The sequence below is a fragment of the Ambystoma mexicanum genome, chromosome 8 (assembly GCF_040938575.1).
Source record: "Ambystoma mexicanum isolate Mex_15411 chromosome 8, UKY_AmexF1_1, whole genome shotgun sequence".
Classification (NCBI taxonomy): domain Eukaryota; kingdom Metazoa; phylum Chordata; class Amphibia; order Caudata; family Ambystomatidae; genus Ambystoma; species Ambystoma mexicanum.
In genome coordinates, this window is record NC_090929.1 from 1,367,200,620 (window position 1) to 1,367,221,080 (window position 20,461).

Here is a 20,461-nt window from a genome sequence, read left to right on the forward strand (position 1 = left end):
CTTCATGTGCTCGACTCATCCCACCGCCTCTGGATAGTGTCCCCTCCCTTCCCCACCCAAGGCCCTGGCAAAAAGAGAAGGGGAAAACTACCTATTCAGCATTACATCTTTGTCTACATCTCACAATAATTGTGCAATCATTTTATTTTCAGTCATAAATCGCGTTGTTAACTTAAACATATACTGTTCTCTCACACAAAAACACACAGAAAGTTGTTAAAATGTGCATTTTACTTGTATGTTTTGTATTTATTTTGATTTATAGAGCGCTTTACGCCAACGCTTGTGCTTCTTCACCTTACAGCATTACTGAAACTCCTTTGGTACAGCAAGCAGCAAGCAATCACCAGCAGTATTACATTCTGGTGACAGCCAATCATTGTTTTGTTCTTTGAGAGTGGTCCTTTGGTACAACAAGCAGCAAGCAATCACCAGCAGTATTACATTCTGGTGACAGCCAATCATTGTTTTGTTCTTTGAGAGTGGTCCTTTGGTAGAGCAAGCAGCAAGCAATCACCAGCAGTATTACATTCTGGTGACAGCCAATCATTGTTTTGTTCTTTGAGAGTGGTCCTTTGGTACAGCAAGCAATCACCAGCAGTATTACATTCTGGTGACAGCCAATCATTGTTTTGTTCTTTGAGAGTGGTGAAGCGGCAGAATCTCAGTCGATAGATTATTTGCTCCTTGCACCTACTCATTGCTGTGATGAAGTTCCATTCTTTGCTCTAAGAGTAGAAAGTGATTTGCCACCCGGGGTGGTGCAGGACCCGGGCGGTGTGGGGAGGATCCCCTGGCAACACCCCATCTTTCCTAAAGCATTTGGCAGGGACCATATGCCCAAAATCCAAGATAACTCACCCATTCACTTAAGAGACTGTGGCCCATTGCCCTCAGAGTACTTCTTGGGTATTGTCATGGGCCCCACATCTCCAAAGAGACATTATGTTCTAGCAGGGGCTAAGTATAGCGGGCCCAATATCAAAGACAGGAGGGTTAAGTCTTTCCAACTTATAAAACTATTGAAACACTTCAGCAAGGAAATCCTCTGCTGTGAATCGAACATCCCGTTTCCCCTCCTTAAAGGATCAGACACGGGCAACCATGCATTTGGAAACCTACCCAGAAGTTCACCGTAGAGCACTGACAGATGCAGAGTTGAACCAAAGAACTCAGAAGAGGCAATACCGCTCCAGATTGCGAACTGCTACAGATCCAAGATGGCATTCAGCCTTAATAAATGCTCCGGCCACATAGCGGCATGTCCAGAGGCAGGATGTCAAAAGGTCCACAAACAAAACATATAAGATCGTCGGAACAAATACAACCCACACCCGAGTACAGTTAGGCATGGGAGGTCAATGAGAGCATTGTCAAGTCACTATTTCACCGAAGAACAGAGGCGAGTGGTGTCAGTGAATTTTGAAGGCGACGGAGCACTCGCTAAAGTTGTTGGAGGTTAGAGAAGGTGGTTCGGGAAGGCAGAGGCTGAAGAGAGGTCGTCAAGAGAATGAGAGGATGAGTGGGGGAGTAAATAAAGTGATAAAAAGGAACATGAGGAGGATTAAGGTGGGGCATGAAAAGGAGGTGGTAAAAAGGAACATTAGAAGCAGGAAGATGAAGAATAGACAGGGGCTGATAACCAGAAACACCTGAAGAAGTGAGAAGACACAATGAGGAGTCAAGGGAGGAGGAGACGAGAAGGCAAATGGGAGAGGAGAAAGATGTTATATAGGTGGGTGTGGAGGATGTTGAAAAGAAAGAGGCGGCGTACAAGAAGGAATTGGTTGGAGGTAACATCAGGGTGAAAGAGGTGGAGAATATTCATGCGGTAGATATCTATGAGCGAGCAGAAAACAAAAGCAGAAAAAAAAGGAAGGAGGAAGAAAGTAGAAAGAGTGAAGAGGAGATGGGATAAGCAAAGGAGAAGGTGCAGGCATGCGATCAGCATGCAGGACAGGTAATGAAATAAGGCAGAGGTATGAGCATGCAGCAAAGCGAAAATGTGGTACAGGAGAAGCTAAAAAACAGAATCAGTAAAGAGGAGAGAACAAGTGTAAGAAAGAATCCCTTCGATATGAAATTGTAGTGACCAGTTGAGGGGGGATAGGTAATGCTGGGGCGCTGGTGTCTATGCGCATGAACCCGCATCAAGGAAAATTAGAGGTATACCTAGCACCAAACCAGAGAAGCATATCCAACCATTCCATTGAGACATTGATGTTGCTTATCTGTTTTATTAGGTCTTAAGCATAGGTAGTAGCCTTATTAAGTTTAATTTTTAATTTACCTTAAGTTAGACGGTTCTTGAGCAGGCCCGGCTCCAGGAATGTTCATCTGGGTGGGCCAGGTTTTTGATCAGGGGGGCCCAATTTCTATTCTGTGTGGGCGTTTGAGTACTCTAAAAAAAGGGCTGGTATTAATCCAGATTTCCCAGATCCTTGATCCAGAAGAAAATGTATTCCCAGATCCGGACAAAAATAAATGTGCACCACTCTATAAAAACAGCACAGAGCAAAAGAGAAACTAGGAAAATAGTGTTGCAACATCAATCTACCTATCTTCACTTGTCATCTGCTCCTCCCGTTTCTATTATATCCACTTCTCCTTCACCTTGCACACCCAATCACCTTCCATCAGGTCAGGTACCCCTGACCACCATTCCCATTTACCTCCAATCCCACCTACCCCAAAAACCCACACCATGGTCATCATTACAAGTTTGCCGGTCTGGAAATAACGGTGCCGGTAAGCTTACCAGCACTGTTGTTTCCGGACTGGCAAACTACGAGTCTGCCTGCCAGAGCCGCTGTGTCTGACAGGGCAGGCCTGTTAACAACGGTGCCAGTGCTTCCCTGGTCCCCATTCCCATGGAGTCTTACAAGACTTACAAGACTCCATGGGAATGGGGACTTACAATTTACCGGCGCCTGACTTTCCGGAACGCCCGGGTTGTAATACCCCAGTCTTTCCGGCAAGTCTGGCGCTGGTAAATCATTAAGGGTCTGGCGGCAACCTGCCGGTAGTTCCAGCACGGTTATCGTCAGACTCTTAATGAGCCCCCCATGTCTTTCTTGGCCTGGCTGCGAAGAATCAAGGGTGATGCTGCCTCTTCCTCTGCAAGGACTGGGCAGCGAGGCCCCCAGTCTTTGTTCCATTTCAGTTGGTGCGTGCCCAACAATGCGATCCTAAACACCGTGGCTACTCCCAGCAGGCCCAGAAGGAGGTGCTTTTTGTCCCGCCATCTAGTTGTAAAAGACAGCCCCCCCTCTCCAGAATACTGAAGCAAGGAATAGGACATCTTGTTTCTTACAAAATGACATTTCGAAGAAAAACATTTTATTTTTATGTTACATTTTTGAAGAGCACTTTAATTGAGTTGCGTGCACGAGGGCGTGGTAGCATGTAGGAGAGAGTGTTTAGGGTTGGGGGCAGTGGGATCAATAGGCAGACAGTGCAGGTTAAGGGGTTCCCAGCTGCCTGGTATCGCTCCCGGTTGGGCTTGGCAGGGAGGAGAGGTGCTTCCTCCCTGCCATCCCCCTGTACATCAATGTCTAGTACATACTGTTTACATGCTGATTAGAAAATATGCAATTGTCCATGATGGCATTTTGTTTGATGTGTTTACTTTGATTTGCTATTCAATTTCACAATTTTGTTCAATATATGTGGCCTGATATTTTCAAAGAATGGTGCGTGTGTGTTCTTGGCAGGACCTCACACATGCGCTGCTCATCTATTAAACTGCAAGTGAGGCTTTTTTGAAATAGCTTATACTGTGAACTGAAAGATTACATTATTGCCCAGGATCACACACTTTGGTTAAGCGGGAAAGTCAGAATTTGAAACTTGATTGAAATTAAGATAGTTGACTACGCATCCTCCAAGCTCAAGTTGGTACAAATACGTGTTGAAATTTGGTTTTGAATATCTAAAATAATACTCAATTTTATACAATTGCTTTAAAAAGTCACATGATAAACCAACCTGACAAGGTTATCATTGTAGAAACGTGTTGATGAAAAAGAGTAAGGGAGTGATTTTGTTTGCAAACCTAAATTGCACCACTCCTGTTTTCAGTTTTTGGCAAAAGTACACCTCCATGCAATTGTAATTGTTTCCACCAAGTACTGGTAAAGTAAAGCATAAAACACTGGTAAATATCGCCTTTGATCTTCCCTTTTCCTCTATGTGTCTGGAAAAGTGTAAATACCTCCCACAATTGTTAATTGTGGGAGCCATCCACAATGTTTTCTTTTGGAATCTGCCTGCTTTTACCAGTGTAAAAAAGTCAGGCGGATTCCATAGGAATCCATTGGTTTTGCAGCAACATATAAATACATTCTGGTGGAAAACCAATCGGATTCGGCAAAGGGACCTTTAAGAGCAGGCAAACTTGTTAAATTCGATCTGCTCTCCAACTTCGCCTACCATACCATCCAAATTCCTGCAGTGAACAAAAAGTTGTGATAAATGCTTTTAGCGCAACTTTTTCCACTTCGCTTGACTTGGAAAATGATTCACAATGATTGTAGCTTTATTTTCCCATCCGGAATGATAGCCTACAAACTCCAGCATAAAAGTTAATGAGAATTTAAAAGAAATCTGATAAGAGTACCAACATCAACCCCAGACAAGTGTTTCGGTCTGGTTGGACCTCATCAGTATGGTGGAGCTGTGCCTCTCTAAGAATAGTGAGAAAAGGGTACACGCCTGGGGCTGCTGCTGGTACTCTTGTTCAGAGGAGAATTGCTTAGCATTTCGGTGCTGGATCGCCCTAGGGCAGGACAAAGACTGATATGTTTTAGATATTTCTCCTTTGTGAAAGATAGTGAGCTAAAGACTCTGGGTAAGTCTATCATAACCGGGACTAATGTCCGGCAGAGGTACTCCCAGGTCCCCCCTTGTTTTTTGCATATTAAGTAACTTTGGTTCTCACCCTAAGTTACTAGGGGAATCCAGACGTGGACCCCTTGCTCACTAATCTTAGAGAGACACAGCTACACCCTACTGATGAGGTCCAACTAGACCAAAACACGTGTCTGGGATTGCTGTTGGTACTCTTGCTCAGAGGAGAATTGCTTAGCATTTCGGTGCTGGATTGCCCTAGGGCAGGACAAAGACTGGTATGTTTTAGATATTTCTCATCTGTGAAAGATAGTGAGCTAAAGACTCCGGGTACGTCTCTCGTAACCAGGACTAATGTCCGACAGAGGGACTCCCAGGGCCCCCATTGTTTTTTTCACTTTTTGATTTTACTCCTCTCCGCTCCAGTATTACATTTTTGTTACTACCAACCTTATTTTTTCACTTATACTTAAGTTGTTATTGCAGCAGAATATATATTTTCAATGTAATTTGTAAAGGACACCAATTGATTGATGCACCTTCTGTAGACATCTGTGTGAAAGCAACATCATGGGGGTCATTACGAGATAGGCGGTAGCCTATTAGCACCATGGCTGCCTCCCATACCATGACCAAGTCCGGTCTTGTCCAAGTCCATTGTCCAGTCCATTCCGCCCCGGAGGGACCGGTAAATCCCCATTGAACAAACCATTCCCCATTCACATTTGAGCCCCCATAGGGCTCAATAGGAATGGTGAGGGTGCTAATAACGGGCTCGAGACTAGCAAGCCTGTTATTAGCGCCCTGGTCCATTAGCGGGACCCGTAAAGGCCGTGTGGTCCGACCACACTTCCCTTACGGTTCCCGCTAAGGGACCTCGGAATTGGGTGGTAGGGGATTACCGGCACCGGTCTCCTTACCGGTGCCGGTAATCCCTTACCGCCCAACTCATAATGACCCACCATGTGTCATTTATTGTTTGATATAGTTAAACATTTAATAAAGCATGATGTGAAAAATGCTATATTCCCACAACAAAATAGACATGCTTTAAATGACAGAAACCAATTTTGTTATTTTAGGTTTGAGAAAATAGTTGTAGGCCTGCTTAAGTAAGTGTGATTGAGTATGCTTGAGTAAGTGTGCTTCTTCAGTGGTGTTTAATGGCCCTTCATCTCCCTGGTTGTTTGTGCTTTCATGTCTGTGAGGCATAGATCATTGTCCAGGGCAAGCAAACAAATCCTGGTTGGGCCTCCTGCAGTGCAGCCTTTCAGAATGATAATCTCTCAGAGGTTCCTGCTGCACATTTAGGGCCTGATTCACAGAACGCTTGCCTATGGGATTGCGCCATTTTAAAACACTTCTGTGAATCAGGCCCTTTGAGTGAAATGCCCAGTGCTGGCGATTGAGCTGGCTCTCGCCAGAACCGAGATCCGGCACCAGATGTGTAGCTGGATCTCGGGATCCGGCCAGAGCCAGCGCTGGGGGAAAAAAAAAGGAAGCGCTCGTGAGCAAACTAGAACTTCCTCTGGTGACCCTGTGCAAGGGGTCACAAGAGGGAGTTACAGTCCTCAGCCACAACCCGGTTCATTTATTTATTTATGCAATGTTTGTCGGATACATGGACCCAGATCATTTATTTATTTCTGTAGTGTTTGCAAAATACCTGTATCCGACAAACATTGCATAAATAAATAAATATGCAGGTATCCGACAAACATTGCACGAATAAATAAATACCCCTATTAACATTGAAACTATCACACATGATGTAGCCACCCAACTGCTTTCAGAGGGGAGCTGCAGGAGATGTGGTTCAAGTAAAAGAAAACCTTGCTTATAGCAACATAAATCACCCTGTTTGAATAGTACCGAAGGGGAAGTTTAAAAAAAAAATGGGGTGCAAACTGTGCATTTTAAAGAATATTTACTCAGCAACACTGGTCAAAACTATTTTTCCGCATAGTGAAGTAACTCATCACCAGTGCAATGGAAGTGGTTTAAAGTGGAATTGATATATAGTTTAGAAAAGAAGCAGCATGAAAGTAATAGCGCTGTTTAAAACTATTATTTTTGACATTTCCTTTGATCGGAGGTCAACTGCTTACTACGCTCCCCTACACCCTGCCTCCTCGGGCACCGTCCCCCCAAACCATTGCCCCCACCCGGCCCTTGTGGGATCCCCCACCAATTTCTTTCCATTTCCACCACTCTAAATGCCCCCCACACCCCAAATTCCACACTCCCTTGGGTCCCACATTGAAGGCCTCCTTTCTAGGGGGGGCCAGGGAGTGGCTTTGGGGGGGCCTGGCCCCCCCTGACTCCCCTGCTGGAGCCGGGCCTGTTCTTGAGGAAGGAAGAAGGGCAAAGGAACTGTGAAGTGTTCAACTAAATTTGACCCAGAAAACAAATCCCTCAAAGAAGCTTTACTATCCTTCCGTCTCTGTGTCTGTCTGGTGTTGATACCCCTTGGCTTTGCAACACAATGTAACACCCCCTCGGACCCACCCTCCGCACCCCCAAAGTATTGGAAAAGTATGCACACTGCAGCAGAGCACTAGCAAGTGCCTGTAACATGGGGAATGGGTAAATGGTTTTGAGTAATCTGTACCCATATCCGGGGTTCAACTAACCACGGGCCTCCAGTTAAACATATAGGAAAACTTGTGCCTTTTTTACACCACTGCACCGAGCCAACTTGCTATAAGACTAGAGTAAGGACAGAACCACTGACTCAGGGACAAAGGAAATGACAAACAATAATGTTGATAAAGGGCATTCTGTAATCTGCCAATGGAAGGCAGATCAGGATGGGGATGTAAATACCATTAAAGAAAAATATTTTACTGAAGAACAGAAAACAGTCATAAGGGTGCTTCATAACATAAGTATGGTATAACTATGAGTACAGTCGAGAGGACAACACAATCATTCACTGTATATAATACACATGATGCTTACTTATTCAGGCTGAATTTATAAAACCCACAAACAAGTTGAAGGGTTTAGAAATGGGCGATAAAGGAAAGTGAGACCCATACCTGGGGCAGACACAGAGAGCAATACCTTGACTGTTAACTCCTAACTGAAGGGATGAATGTGCAACAGCAGAGAGCTGGCAAACTATTCGATTAGAATTCCAAAAGCACCCATTGGGATGACTGGGTCACCAAAACGTTCTGCATTCAAATTGTTAGCCAGCTCTTCCTTATGGCTATCTCCAGAGCTGACTTCCCCCCCTTTCCACCTAATGTTATACTTTTAAAAGTAAAGCCATTGCTACCGTCTGGTATTACCCACTGAAATCAGATTATTAACTGCTATAACATTCTGCTAACATAATAGCTCCAAAGTTGTGTATACTCTGCTACAGGGATCCACATTGGACTAAGAAGGCCAAGACTTGTTTGTTAGAGTTCACGGTTTTGATTAGGAGATTGGTTACAAGATTGGGCAAATAAAATTAAAATGGGATCTTCCAAAACAAAGGTCAGGATGGTTTCTCCTCAGTGGATTTGTATGCTTCCATTCTTTAATCATCCTCCCTTTTCCGCCCCCATGTCTCTTGCACGTGACACAGGTATCTAGGCCTTCCTAGCCTTGGGAGCAAGCACCTTAGTTCATACAGTTCGAAAAGGGGCAGCATCACCCCTTTCCTGGTGGTGTGGGATTTAGGGTGACTCAATCCCTTCTTTTTGATCTGAACCTGTGCAGGCATTTTGGGGACAATAGCACATGACCCACTCTGTTGAAAGGTGTTGTGAGAAGGCGGGTCAGTGATCATAGCCCCTAGGTTGAGTTAGAGATGGATCACTGGGCCCTGCGTGGGCTTCCTTTTGGGATCTCTTTCCCTACCTCTCTGTTCTCAGAGTAACCTCACTGACAGCCAGCTTGTGCCTCCTCCCACTTATTTTATCCTTCCTAGGACCAACTGGGCATGAAGGAAACTGCCTGCTCTTCCTATCTAGTTCTTGCTCCTCTCTCCCATCGTGGGTCCTCCTGTAGCCAACTGATATTCTAATGCCAGCTTTCCTCTCTCCTCCTGATGTTACCCCTTGAGTCTCCTCTGTGTTACATTTGCTACCATCTTTCTCCCCACCTCCTCCTACTCTACGTGTTCTTTCTGCTCTCTCTTCCACATCAGTGTCTCCCCCTGATGTTATCTCCTCTGTAGCAACTCCATTCTCTGATGCGCCCACCTCCTTTATCCCAATGGGTTTCTCCACCTTCTTGATGTGAATTTAAGCACATACAATCATCAGAATTGCGTTTACGTAAAGTAATGCATGTCTTCTGATGCTTGTTAATCTGCTTAGAATCAAATGCTGTGCATAGACTAGCAAGCAGTACCCAGAGTTGGAGGTAGGTTGCGAGAAGGAACAGTAGTGAAGAGATGTTTTAGTACTGCTTGTCCCACCTGAGAATCAGACCTAGAATGAGTGTCTAGGCAATAGTGTTTTGTAAAGGTGTGTACAGAACTCTAGGTTGCGGCTTTGCAAATGGACTCTAGGGGAACATTTGCAAAGAATGCTATGGAAGCCCACGTGCCTAGAGTAGAATGCGCACTAGGCTTGAAGGGCAGTTCTCTCTTAGCAAGAGTGTGATGCATTTGACAATCCACCTTGAGATTACGGATTTAGAGACAGAATCCCCTTCTCTACCAGTTGCCACTGAAACAAAAATTGGTTTGTCTTTCTCAGTGGTTTAGTTCTTTCCAGGTAAAACATGACTGCACTACGCACATATAATGTGTGTAGGCTTCTTTCAGCCATGTTAGTAAAGTTCTGGAAGAAAGTAGGCAGTTCTACTGATTGGTTCACATGAAACCTGGAGATATATTTAGGTGCAAATTGAGAGTGAGTGCGCAGAACCCCCTTATCTCTGAACTGTAACGAAAGGGTCTACAATCGAAAAGGCCTGTAATTCACTACCCTTCTAATATAAGTGATAGCCACTAGGAAGGCTGTCTTATTGGTAAGATCTTTGAGACTTGCCTTATGCATAGGTTCAAATGGAGACCACATAAGTATGGTTAATACCACATTCAGGTCCCATCCGTGAGCTGGATTAGAAATGGGGGGGATGAATCCTCTTGACCCCTTCCATGAAAGCCTTAATAAATTGTATCTTCCACCACAACACCCTTTGTTGTGACATAGTGTAGGCTGAGAGAGCAGCTAAGTGAACCTTAAGGGAATTAAAAACAGCCCTGAGTCAAGTAAGTGAGTCAGGTACAATACAATGTGCGTAGGAGAGCAGTCAATAGGACTGGTGCCTTTGGTACTGCTCCAGATAAAGCGTTTCCATTTGCTGGAATAGCAATATCGGGTGTTAGATTTTCTCGCTTCTTTAAGTATGTCCAAGTATCTCTGAGGAAGTTGCAAGTGTCCGAACTGTATGACCTCAGGAGCCAGGCTGCTAAGTTCAATGTTTACGGGCATAGGTGGAGTGTCTCCCCCTTGTCCTGAGACAACATGTTGTACGGACAAGGTAGTTTCACTGGGGGACATAGAGACATCTCCATCAGATATGCGAACCAGGGTTGGCGGGCCGAGATGGGGGCCACCAATATCATGGTGACCGGTTCCTGGTGCATCTTGTGCACTATCTTCTTGAATAGGGGAGTCGGGGGGGGGGGGAGCGTAAACAAATTTCCCTGACCACGTGATCCAGAGATCGTTCCCCTTGGAATAGTTCTGAGGGTACCAGAAGGCGTAATCTTGGCATTGAGTGCTCTGCAGAGTTGCAAACAGGTAAATCTCTGGGAAGCCCCATTCTGTGAAAACGGAGACAATGTCTTCGTGTAATCACCATTCATACTCCATGGGTAGTGGGAAGTCTCTGCTGAGTACATCTGCCAGAAGATTGAGTTCCCCTGGAACATGTTGTGACAACAGGAACATGTTGTGCTTGGGAGCCCACTTCCAGATGTTCAGGGACAGTCTGGACAGCCCTGGAGAGTGAGTGCCTCCCCTGTTTGTTCAGATAGTACATGGCCGTGGTGCGGTCTGTGAGGATCAGGACCGTCTTCCCCAGCAGTTGTGTCTGAAAGGCTTTCAGTGCTTTGAATACTGCTAACAGTTCCAACAGATTTATGTGGTTGGATGCTATGTCTTACGACCAAACTCTGTGTGCTGTTTGTTGAAGCAGGTGAGCTCCCCACCCTGTGAGAGATGTGTCTGTAGTGAGAGTGGCCTCCACTGTGGGGTTGGTGAAGGATTTTCCCTTCAAGAGGTTCTCCCTTGACCACCACCACAGCGAGAGAATGAGGGCTGGCGAGACAACCACTAGATCGTCCCACTGTCGGCTGGCCTGTCACCACTGGCTGTTGAACCACTCCCTCATTTGGCGCATGCGCAAGCACGCGTGAGGAACCAAATAAATGCATGATGCCATCATGCCTAACAGTCGCATAGCCTTGCGTACCGTCACCTCTCGACTGGATACATAATGAGAGATTTGAAACATGTTTTGGACCCTCTTGTTGGAGGGGAATACAAGGCTGTCCTTTGTTCGAATTAGAGCCCCTAGGAACTGCTTGACCTGACTGGGGTCCAAGCTGGATTTTTTTCTCGTTGATGAAGAATCCCAGGCTGAATAAAGGGTCTATTGCCTTTTGGGTATTTGACAGGCATGTCTCATAGGAGTCCCCTGTTATGAGCCGCCAGTCCTCAAGGCAAGGATAAACCGGGATGGATAGCCTGCACAGCTGTGCTGCTGCCACTGCCAGTCCCTTTGTAAATACCGTTGGTGCTGAGGCTATGCCGAAGGGTAGTACCTTGAACTGATGGTGCTTGCCCTTTATCATAATTCTGAGGTGCTTTTTGTGCGCCGGCAACATTGAAATATGAAAGTATGCATCTTTCATGTCAAATGTTGCCATGAAACCCCCTGTGTGAGCTTGGGGATGGCCTCCTGCAGAGTGACCATACAGAATTTCTGATGTTTGACAAACTTGTTCACTGGGCTCAAATCTAGTACAGGGCGCATGTAAGATACTTTTGGGGTACAAGGAAGTACACTGAATAAATACCTTTGTTTACCTGGAGAAAGTGTAAGACTTCTATGGCGCCCTTTTCCTGCAGGGTCTCAACTTCTGGTAGCTGGATGCACAGATGTTCTGGCGTCAGGCGTCTTGAACATGGACGTCTGAATTGGGGGGACTGGCAGAATTCTGTACAGTACCCATGGGCGATGGTTAGGAGTACCCACTGGTCTGTAGTTATCCCCTCCCATGCTTGAAGAAATTATGTTAGCCGTCTCCCCATCGGGAGGCATGGGAGGGGACCCGGATCTGCAGGTATTTTTTGACCTGAGGCCGGGGAGCATCGAGGGGTACAATTCCGGCCCCTTCCTTTTCCACGTCGTTGACCTCTTGGGGGATACAGGGTTGTGTAGCTGCTGTTTCCTTGGGGAGAGGACCAATTATTTCATGAGCCGTATTGGTTCGGAGGGAAACGTTGGTCACAAAAGGAACATCTAGATCTGTTCCCTCTCCTTGGGGAAGGCCTCTGGGTGATCTGATCCAGGGTCTTGAGGGTGTCATGCTCTTTCTTAGCAGTTTTGAGCGCTTCATCAACTGCCTTCCCAAATAGATTAGTCTCCTACACCAGAGTTTTGTAACCATGTGTGCCTCTTCAGGAGGGTACCCTGAGCCAAGGACCTGCCAGCTGTCTCTGCCGCATCCAAAGTATTTTTTAGGATACTCTGATTAACCTGTCTGCCTTCTGCTACCGTGGAGAGCAGGCGAGCCCACAGCGGTTCAGGGACTTCTTGAACGCCCTCCTGTAGCATGGCCCATTGTGCGTCGCATAACTAGCCAACAAAGTCGTGTTATTTGTGATGCAAGTGGAAAAAGCTGTGGCATCCGTGACCCTTTTCCCTAGAGTGTATAGCCTCTTGCACTCCTTGTAAGGGGGTGCCTCCCCAGTTGATAGGGGAACACCCACTCTCTTTCTGGTTGTAGTTACGACCAGTGAGTCTGGAGTAGCACAGCCCCTGATGTAAAGGGGGTGAGAGGGGGAAGGTCGAAACAACTTTTCTACTCTAGGATTTACTGCTCTAGTTAAGGCAGGTGTCTATAATGAAGGGGCCAACCGCTTTTTGATTGAGTTTAACAGAGGAATAGCTTGGCTGGCCTGTGCTTTCTCTTTTAAAATGCCCTCGACAAAATCAGCCTATGGTACAGCTTCCTGGGTAGTAATCTGGAAATGTTCTGCTGCCTTTCTTAATATGGCGTTGAACGCCATTTGGTCATCAACCGGGGAGGCCTGTCGAATGGGTGTGCTCGGGGGGAATCCATGCACAAGGCATCAGGTTCCGGTGTTGGATTAGGTGGTGGGGTTGTCCCTGCAACCCTTTGTGGGGTCCATATGAACAGCCTCAGTGTCAGCAAAGGGATCTTCATCCTGATTGTATTGGTCCACAGGAACCTCATCTTCAGCTAGGTCATAAGTATATTCTTCTTCTTCTTCTTCTTGAGAAGGATCAAAGACTTTTTGTAGTTTAGCCACACGGGGAAAGGGACTCTCCTCTCGAGGCCTTTTGGGCGTGGACTTCTCAGAGTTGTACAAACCTCTAACTGGCATCCCTACATATTATCCACACCAAAAATATCACCGTACATATGGTCGTCTCTCTCGCCATAGGTGATATTTTTTGGGGGGATAATTTGTGGCAGCGTGAGTTGCGGGGGTGTCCCCTGCAGAGTCCATGCCTCAATATCACCGCAAAAATATGCTGATATTTTTGTATCGCAATATTTTTGCTGGGATATTAATACATGGAACCCTCTAACCTAGCCAAACATCCCTCAAACTTCTCCCTGGTCCAAATAGATGTTATGACATTTATAACGCGCCTATACACAAGTGTTTCAAGGTATGACAAAATGAACCAGCGAGTGAGTCTAGGGGTGGAAAAGGCTCTCTCGCAGAACGTCGAGATTTCTCTTTTAAGATTGAAGAAATCCCTCCAATGCCAGCCGAAAAGTCCTTTTGGGGGAACGACGGTTGATGTTTGTCCTTGTGTTTGTCCATAGGCCTAACCGTGGGTTCCGATGAATCCTTTGGCCTATCCCTGGATATTAATGAATCCCTAGATTTGTCCTTGGGTATCGATGAATCCCTGGACCGTTGCTTCTGATTATCCACCGAAATAATCCAAGCAATGCTTTCGGCAACCTCTTCAGGTGTCTAGTTCTGGCCTGTGGTTGCGTGGTTGTTTTCGGCGCAACCGGGACCTTCTCGACCGTGGACACCTTCTTCCGATACGTCTCGACGGTCTCCTGAATATTGGGGACAGCGCCCTTCTATTAAGAATGCCCGGTCGCAAGGCGCACATGCGGTTGCGGGGAGGGCTGCCGATCCTGACGATTGGCAGGCACGGACGAAATATCTGGTGTTCCCATTGGCGCTATGGGCCGCTTCAACTGTTTTGTCAAAGACGTCCCAGGGGTTGTGTCCTTAGTGTGTAAAGAGTGTGCATCCTTGTCGCCGGGGTGTACAGTCCCCATAGCAGGACCTGAGCCTTGCCTAACGGGGCCGGGGACGGACGACACAGAGCGGGAATGCTCCTCCGAGAGTTCAATGTCCTCTGAATCGGAGGCCTGTTCGTCACTTAGCCCCTCATCACAAATCGGCAGTTGTGGCAGCGGGAGAACTAGACTAAGCCTGCAACATTCCGTTGGCCGCTCACCTCTTAACACAGCGCTCCTTTAGTGTCTTTGGATGCAGGGGCTTGCAAGCCGCACAAGCCGTCTCGTCGTGATTCAGGGGCAGACACCTATTACACTTACGGTGTTTATCCCTCCATTGAAATTTGGCCTTACAAGAAGGACAAAACCTAAAGGGAGTCCTCTCCATAGCTAAGGAAAAATATAGTGACGAAAAGACTCAGGGAACAAAGAGAGGAAAGGGAAAGGCATTCTCAGAAAAGGAAATGTCCACCCCGACCCCACTCTCCCTACTGTATAGGCCTGCCAGAAGGCCCGGCCACGTGGTCGGCAAGGCCGACCGGAACACTGTCCGTCGAAGGTCTGTGGAACCAGCTTCGGCGTAGATCAGGAAACAGCCATCGAAGGAATGGACGGTAGGATAATAGTCAATAACTTTATAATATACGACCAGACCAAGGGTCGAAAGGATAAGAATAGCAATGTCTCTGGACAAGCTCCCCATAAGGCGACCACTATGAGGGACCTCGACGCGTGAGGGATTTTGGGTACACTACATGCCACGTAGGGATAGTGTTGCAGGCACGCCCATGTCGACGTGCCCTTTCGAGATGCAATGCTCTGTGGTTACCACTGGATGTCAGACTATGTGCACAGCATGCGATTCTAAGCACATTAACAAGCATCAGAAAATAAAATACAATCTTCTCCTTCGTTATCACCTCCTCCACAGTTATTGCCTCTTGTTTACTCTCAGCCTCTGAGGTCACCCTTCCGTTTTTCTCTTAGCTCTCGCAAAGTCCTCCTGCTCCCAAATGGTTCCACGTCCCCACTATTCTCAGTCTCTCCAGACTCTGTTCTTCCACCCCCTCTCCAGTCTCTAGCCTTCTCCAAACACTAGCTTCTTGCTCCTGCAACACACACGGGTCTGGGGGGCCTTTTTAGGTTGTTTGAAGCTCCCCCAGGTTGGGGCATTCAGTGAGGGTGTGCAACAGATAGAGGCACAGGATTGTCCATCTTCTCTGAATACACCAGATGCTGCTTTGCGATCAAGGAGCATAACCAAGTCTAAAATTGACCTGTCCACCATTCTGGTTCTTAATCCTTCTTCCGGACGAACCTGGGTGCCGTCTCTACTGTAGTAAGCTCTAAAAGTTTTTCAGCATGTGCTTTAAAAGTTGGAGACATACTGATTAAGCCTTTACAATAGTGTGGTGCGCTGTGCACGAGGGGGACATTAAAATATTGTACCTCGGCATGAGGATCTTTTTCTTGGAAATATTGACTCAAACTTGGGTTCATGAACTGAGTTGACCTTGAGTCCCGCAACACAATGGGACATGTCCTTTAATTTACAATATCCAAATGCTAGAAGTAAGAGACATTTCCTGTCTTGGAGCTCTGGGTTTGTTCTGGGAGAACTTCAGGCTCTGTCAGTTGAGGGTGCACCAGTACTGCCCTGAAGGTTCTCATCATGGTTGACCCTGTTATGTCGCCCTGGCATGAGGTAGGACCAAGATGGGGTGACTTAGGGATCCTCCCCATACTGCTCCGAGCAAAATCCACTGGTTTGAGAGGGCTTCTGGTTCCTGGAGTGACCACCTAGTCAGTCCCCAGAGCCAAGCAAGGGGATTCATCACAATCATTAGAAGTAAAAAAGCAGAAGTTAAAGTCTTAAAGTTAATAGTTCTGCTTAAAGACTGATCTTGGAGGAAGTGCCTGGTGGACACTGCTTGAAAAATCCAAGAGGCTAGTTAAAATCTCTGCGGAAAGGTTGCCTGACCCTTAAGGTACCTTTGGATCTAGACTCCATCGCCTTAAGGTTCTACCGTTGCTTCCCTCCTATAAAGTGGGCTGTAGCTTAAGTTCACTTTTAGGAAGAAGGAAGAGATGAAACCAGGAAAAGCATATTCATTGTGAGCATGTTGCCTATTAATCAGCATCGTGTGTCAGGCTTCCTCCAACTGCTTTAGTGTTAACTCTTCTTTACTTCCTTTTAGACTACATAGTCTCTTCATCGCCTACTCTCCTTTCCCCACTTGCGGTATTCTCGGCAAGTGTACAACTATTTTTGTAGGGTTTCCACGCCCTCTTTCACTACTGATGTGTATCTGCAGGGATTTTACAGGGGCGACATTGGTCTCAAAAGCCCCTTTCAGAATTTATTTCACAGGAATACACGTAGGTCATGAAACAATCTGTTGTTTGCGGGAGGGGAAGCGTTTTAAGTCTCTTGAGTGGGAATACTCGTGAGTAAGTATGAATAGAGTAAAGCTGCATGTGCTCAGTGCGCCTATACATTTTTGAGGCTTAGGTGCAGGAACGCTCGAAAGTGAAGACACATCTTTTTCTGTAACATTGTCCCGGTTTACTCCATGCTCGAGTGCACGAAAATCTGCCTTATTTTCGTGGTTATGTCTTGCCTTGTGCCTTTATGATATGACCCAGTGAGCTTTTGTTGGGAAATAAAATGGCCAGGCTATTGGAGGCCATTACAGACAGCATCCAGCTGGGTGTGAAAGAGAAGCGGCTTGCACAGGGCTGTGCTGTGCATCCTGCGGTCTTCAATCCACCCAATGTCTAGCAATATCAATGTCACTTTCCTTTAATACCATACACATAACTAAAATGCCTTTGCTATATGAACCGGTCTACGGATTTGACTGTTCTGTGGTCGTTACCAAGAGTTTATCTTTTACACAGCATTTAATCACAATGGGACAAATCAGACATTACGCGGTCTCTACGGTTTGTTAGTATGTACAAGGCGATTAAGCAACACAAACTACTGTATTTATTTCACACGGAGGAAAAACAAATGCAATCAATTCACTTCTGCTACTTAACAAGGGCCGTCAAAAAGAGATTGTAGGAAAGGTCAGCAAGCAAGCAAAGACTGGAGAGAGCCAGAGGCCGCTTGATGAATGAACCACAAGGCATTCTGGGAATGTGCTCCTCGAGCCAGGGTGTTCGTGGTCAGGAGCCTTTGTTGGCGATATCCTCAGAATCTGATTTCAACAGGCCCATTACACCCATGCCCATAGGCTGCGTTCTTCTGAAAAGACGTAGATGGAACAATCCGAAAAGCCTAAATAACAAGGTTTGGAGCTACAATGAGTCAGCCTATGGTGAGGTCCAAGGATATGGCTGCGACTCCAACCATGCAAACCTGTTTGCGAATATTAAAATGTGTCGGCATCTCCTCCTCCCTTTATTGGTGCCCATCTTCTTTGCACAAGTCACTGCTTCTGTGTGTTGGACAATCAAGCTTCTAAACACATTCAGTTAACACATAGTGAAAAAATGTAAGGCACTTACCACAACATCCGTTCGCATCTTTCCAAAAGTCTTTATGAGATGTGCATAATGATAGTCCTCCATTTGTCTTAAAATGCCAGTCATGCTTGCAACAAAGTTTCCCTGGAAAACATGACATATTAAAAATGTTTTCATCTCTACCAGATAGCACGCACAGGGTAACATTTGGCTATTATTTTTAAGTTTTGAAAGTAAGCACTTCTAGTTAATGTAGAATCCTTTTACTTTTTCCACAATCTTCTGGGTTTACAAGAATGTACATCTTTGTGACCATTTCCACCGTTAACACTACAATTACACAACTTGACAAAATATCAAGGTCAACCTTGAAATTCTTGACTGCAAAGTTACTTACTTTGTGGAATCAACGGGATACAAAGTAACTGAGTGTGTGGGAGGGCTATCTTTGGGGACATGGGGTCTCTATGCTGCATATAAACACCTGTGTTTATCACTCAACAATTGCAGTCATTTCAGAAGATTTACAGGGTTAAGTGTGCAAAACGAACTATGGTATGTTTGTTAACTCATTTTGAACGACCTTGGTTGACCCTTGTCTTTTGTTATAAGGGAATCCCCCAACCCCTCTTCCATGCTCCAAGCCTGACCTGCCATGCACACCCCTACTCTTGGACAAACGCAGATATACACATTTCTGTGTGTATTTTTTTGACTTGGTCAAAATGAGTCGAACAAAGCTACCATGACCAAATGATGGTCGGGTGAACCACTGCATGCCCTGCCACAGCTATGCATGCCTTCGTCTGCAGGTTTCTGCATTTGTTAGCTCATGTGTGTATGTTCTAATAGGTGCAAAAGTGTACATCTTATTTACAAATACACTCACAACAGGCCCATTTCACTTCTTAAACAATCATCCATACACACTGGTTTATCGCCAGCCCAGTCTAAACAGGGTCATTCCCTCTGTACATTGTCTTGTGATAATGATTCCTATATTATGTTTTACCAGTATCATATGTTTCCCAATAGGAATATTTACTCAAATTACCACCTCAGAATGTGATTTATTGCACAGGCACAGTTGTGATGTCATGGTCTATACAACATGAATCTGTGCATTACTGTTTCAGCTACTTACACCCTATGCTATGCACCATGGTTCAATCTACAATGACTTTCTGTAAGCCACTGCTTCATGTATCATATCATGTATGTCTTTTCACCTCACTGCATCACTGTCTAACTTTACATCGGTTTGCCACATCATTTCATCATGCTTCTTCAATACGCGTCAATGGATGTTTCATGTGGTTCACACCTGTGTTTGGCTACAATTCTCCACCTCTTAAAACAAGATGATGCAGGCCATGTTACTGTAGGCACTTAGTTCTATTCTGCAGCCTGTACACGTATATGTAGATATGTTTATCAGATATGCTAAAAACGTACCTGCCACCCTTTCATCTGTCGACTCATGCATATAATGTCGTTCTCATCTGCTCTTGTCAGTCTTTATTTGTCCTCATTCTTGTGTGGTGCCTCTGCAACAGAATCTCACTTGTCTCATGTTAACTTCATTCAATACTGAACCGACTGCTGCAGAGGACTCGGTGTGTTTTCCGCATCGAATCTGCCTGTACTATAATCTTATTCCAAAAGCATTGCCACTGTGCTATTGCCTCCTAGTTTGCACCAAACTCACTGCCATCTTGCAGTGGTGCTTGCCTTAAATGCTCCAAGTACATTTACATCTGACTAATTTAGCATCTGCGTTTTGCATATAAAAGAAAGTACTTCTTGGAATTGTTCACTAATTTGGCTCATCTTGTGTTAGAAGATATTACCAGAGGGGCCCATTTCTTTCAGTAATGTGAACAATAGCGGCTTTGGTCTAATTTTTCCTCCATCTTTAAGTGGAGTTTCTTGTGTTAAATCAACCCATTTATATCCTTGGTTGCATTGCAATATTATTGCATGCACATATATGAATGGGTCATACTGCTTCTCTGTTCCATTATGTGACATCAAGCACTTCTTTTCTTTTTTATTATTGAAAATGGTGGCTTTTTTCATCTTATTCTGGCATCTGAGGAGGTTCATGCTAGTATCTATACTAGAACACACTCACAGGTGTCTTTGCACTATGTTTCATATACCTGCTGTACATTATAAAACGCCAACACATATACGTAGTAACTATCTTACAAACGTACCACTTCCATACTATTTTTTTACTATGCAAGAATATGTATCTTTACTGAGAATCTGGAAGTCTTATGGGTAAGGACTCACTATTATTCAAATCAATTAAATACCCATTGGTAGCTTTTTCAATGCTGGCATGTACCTGAAGCTAATACAGCTTTCCAATTCAAGTACTTTACTTTTACATTCTAACTACTTCTGCTGTCTGAAATTACTTGCTGTCAGGACTCGTCCGTATCAAGTGTGCACATCTAAATCTGTTCTCCTTTCCTTGGAAGGCTTTCAATGTTTCCACTTCTCTTAAATCTTAATTTTTTTCAGAACAAACAAGCAGATTAAAAACTGTGTGGTCCAACGGTCTCATTGACCAAAAACTAGCCCTCTTATTTGTTACGGAAACCTGGCTGCACCAAGCCTCATGCCAGCTGTTAGTTCACGCCATAACACCTGGGT

General features: G+C 45.3%; 1 protein-coding gene across 2 annotated transcripts in view; it reads right to left on the reverse strand.

Annotated features, from left to right (window-relative positions):
* The window catches only part of DOCK1 (dedicator of cytokinesis 1), a 2,312,292-nt gene that overhangs the window by 1,045,961 nt on the left and 1,245,870 nt on the right, over positions 1–20,461 (reverse strand). For both annotated transcript variants that reach the window (XM_069611483.1, XM_069611484.1), the window contains exon 28: positions 17,840–17,941. In XM_069611483.1, coding sequence (XP_069467584.1) covers positions 17,840–17,941 — 102 coding nt within the window. The remainder of the gene's footprint in view (positions 1–17,839; positions 17,942–20,461) is intronic.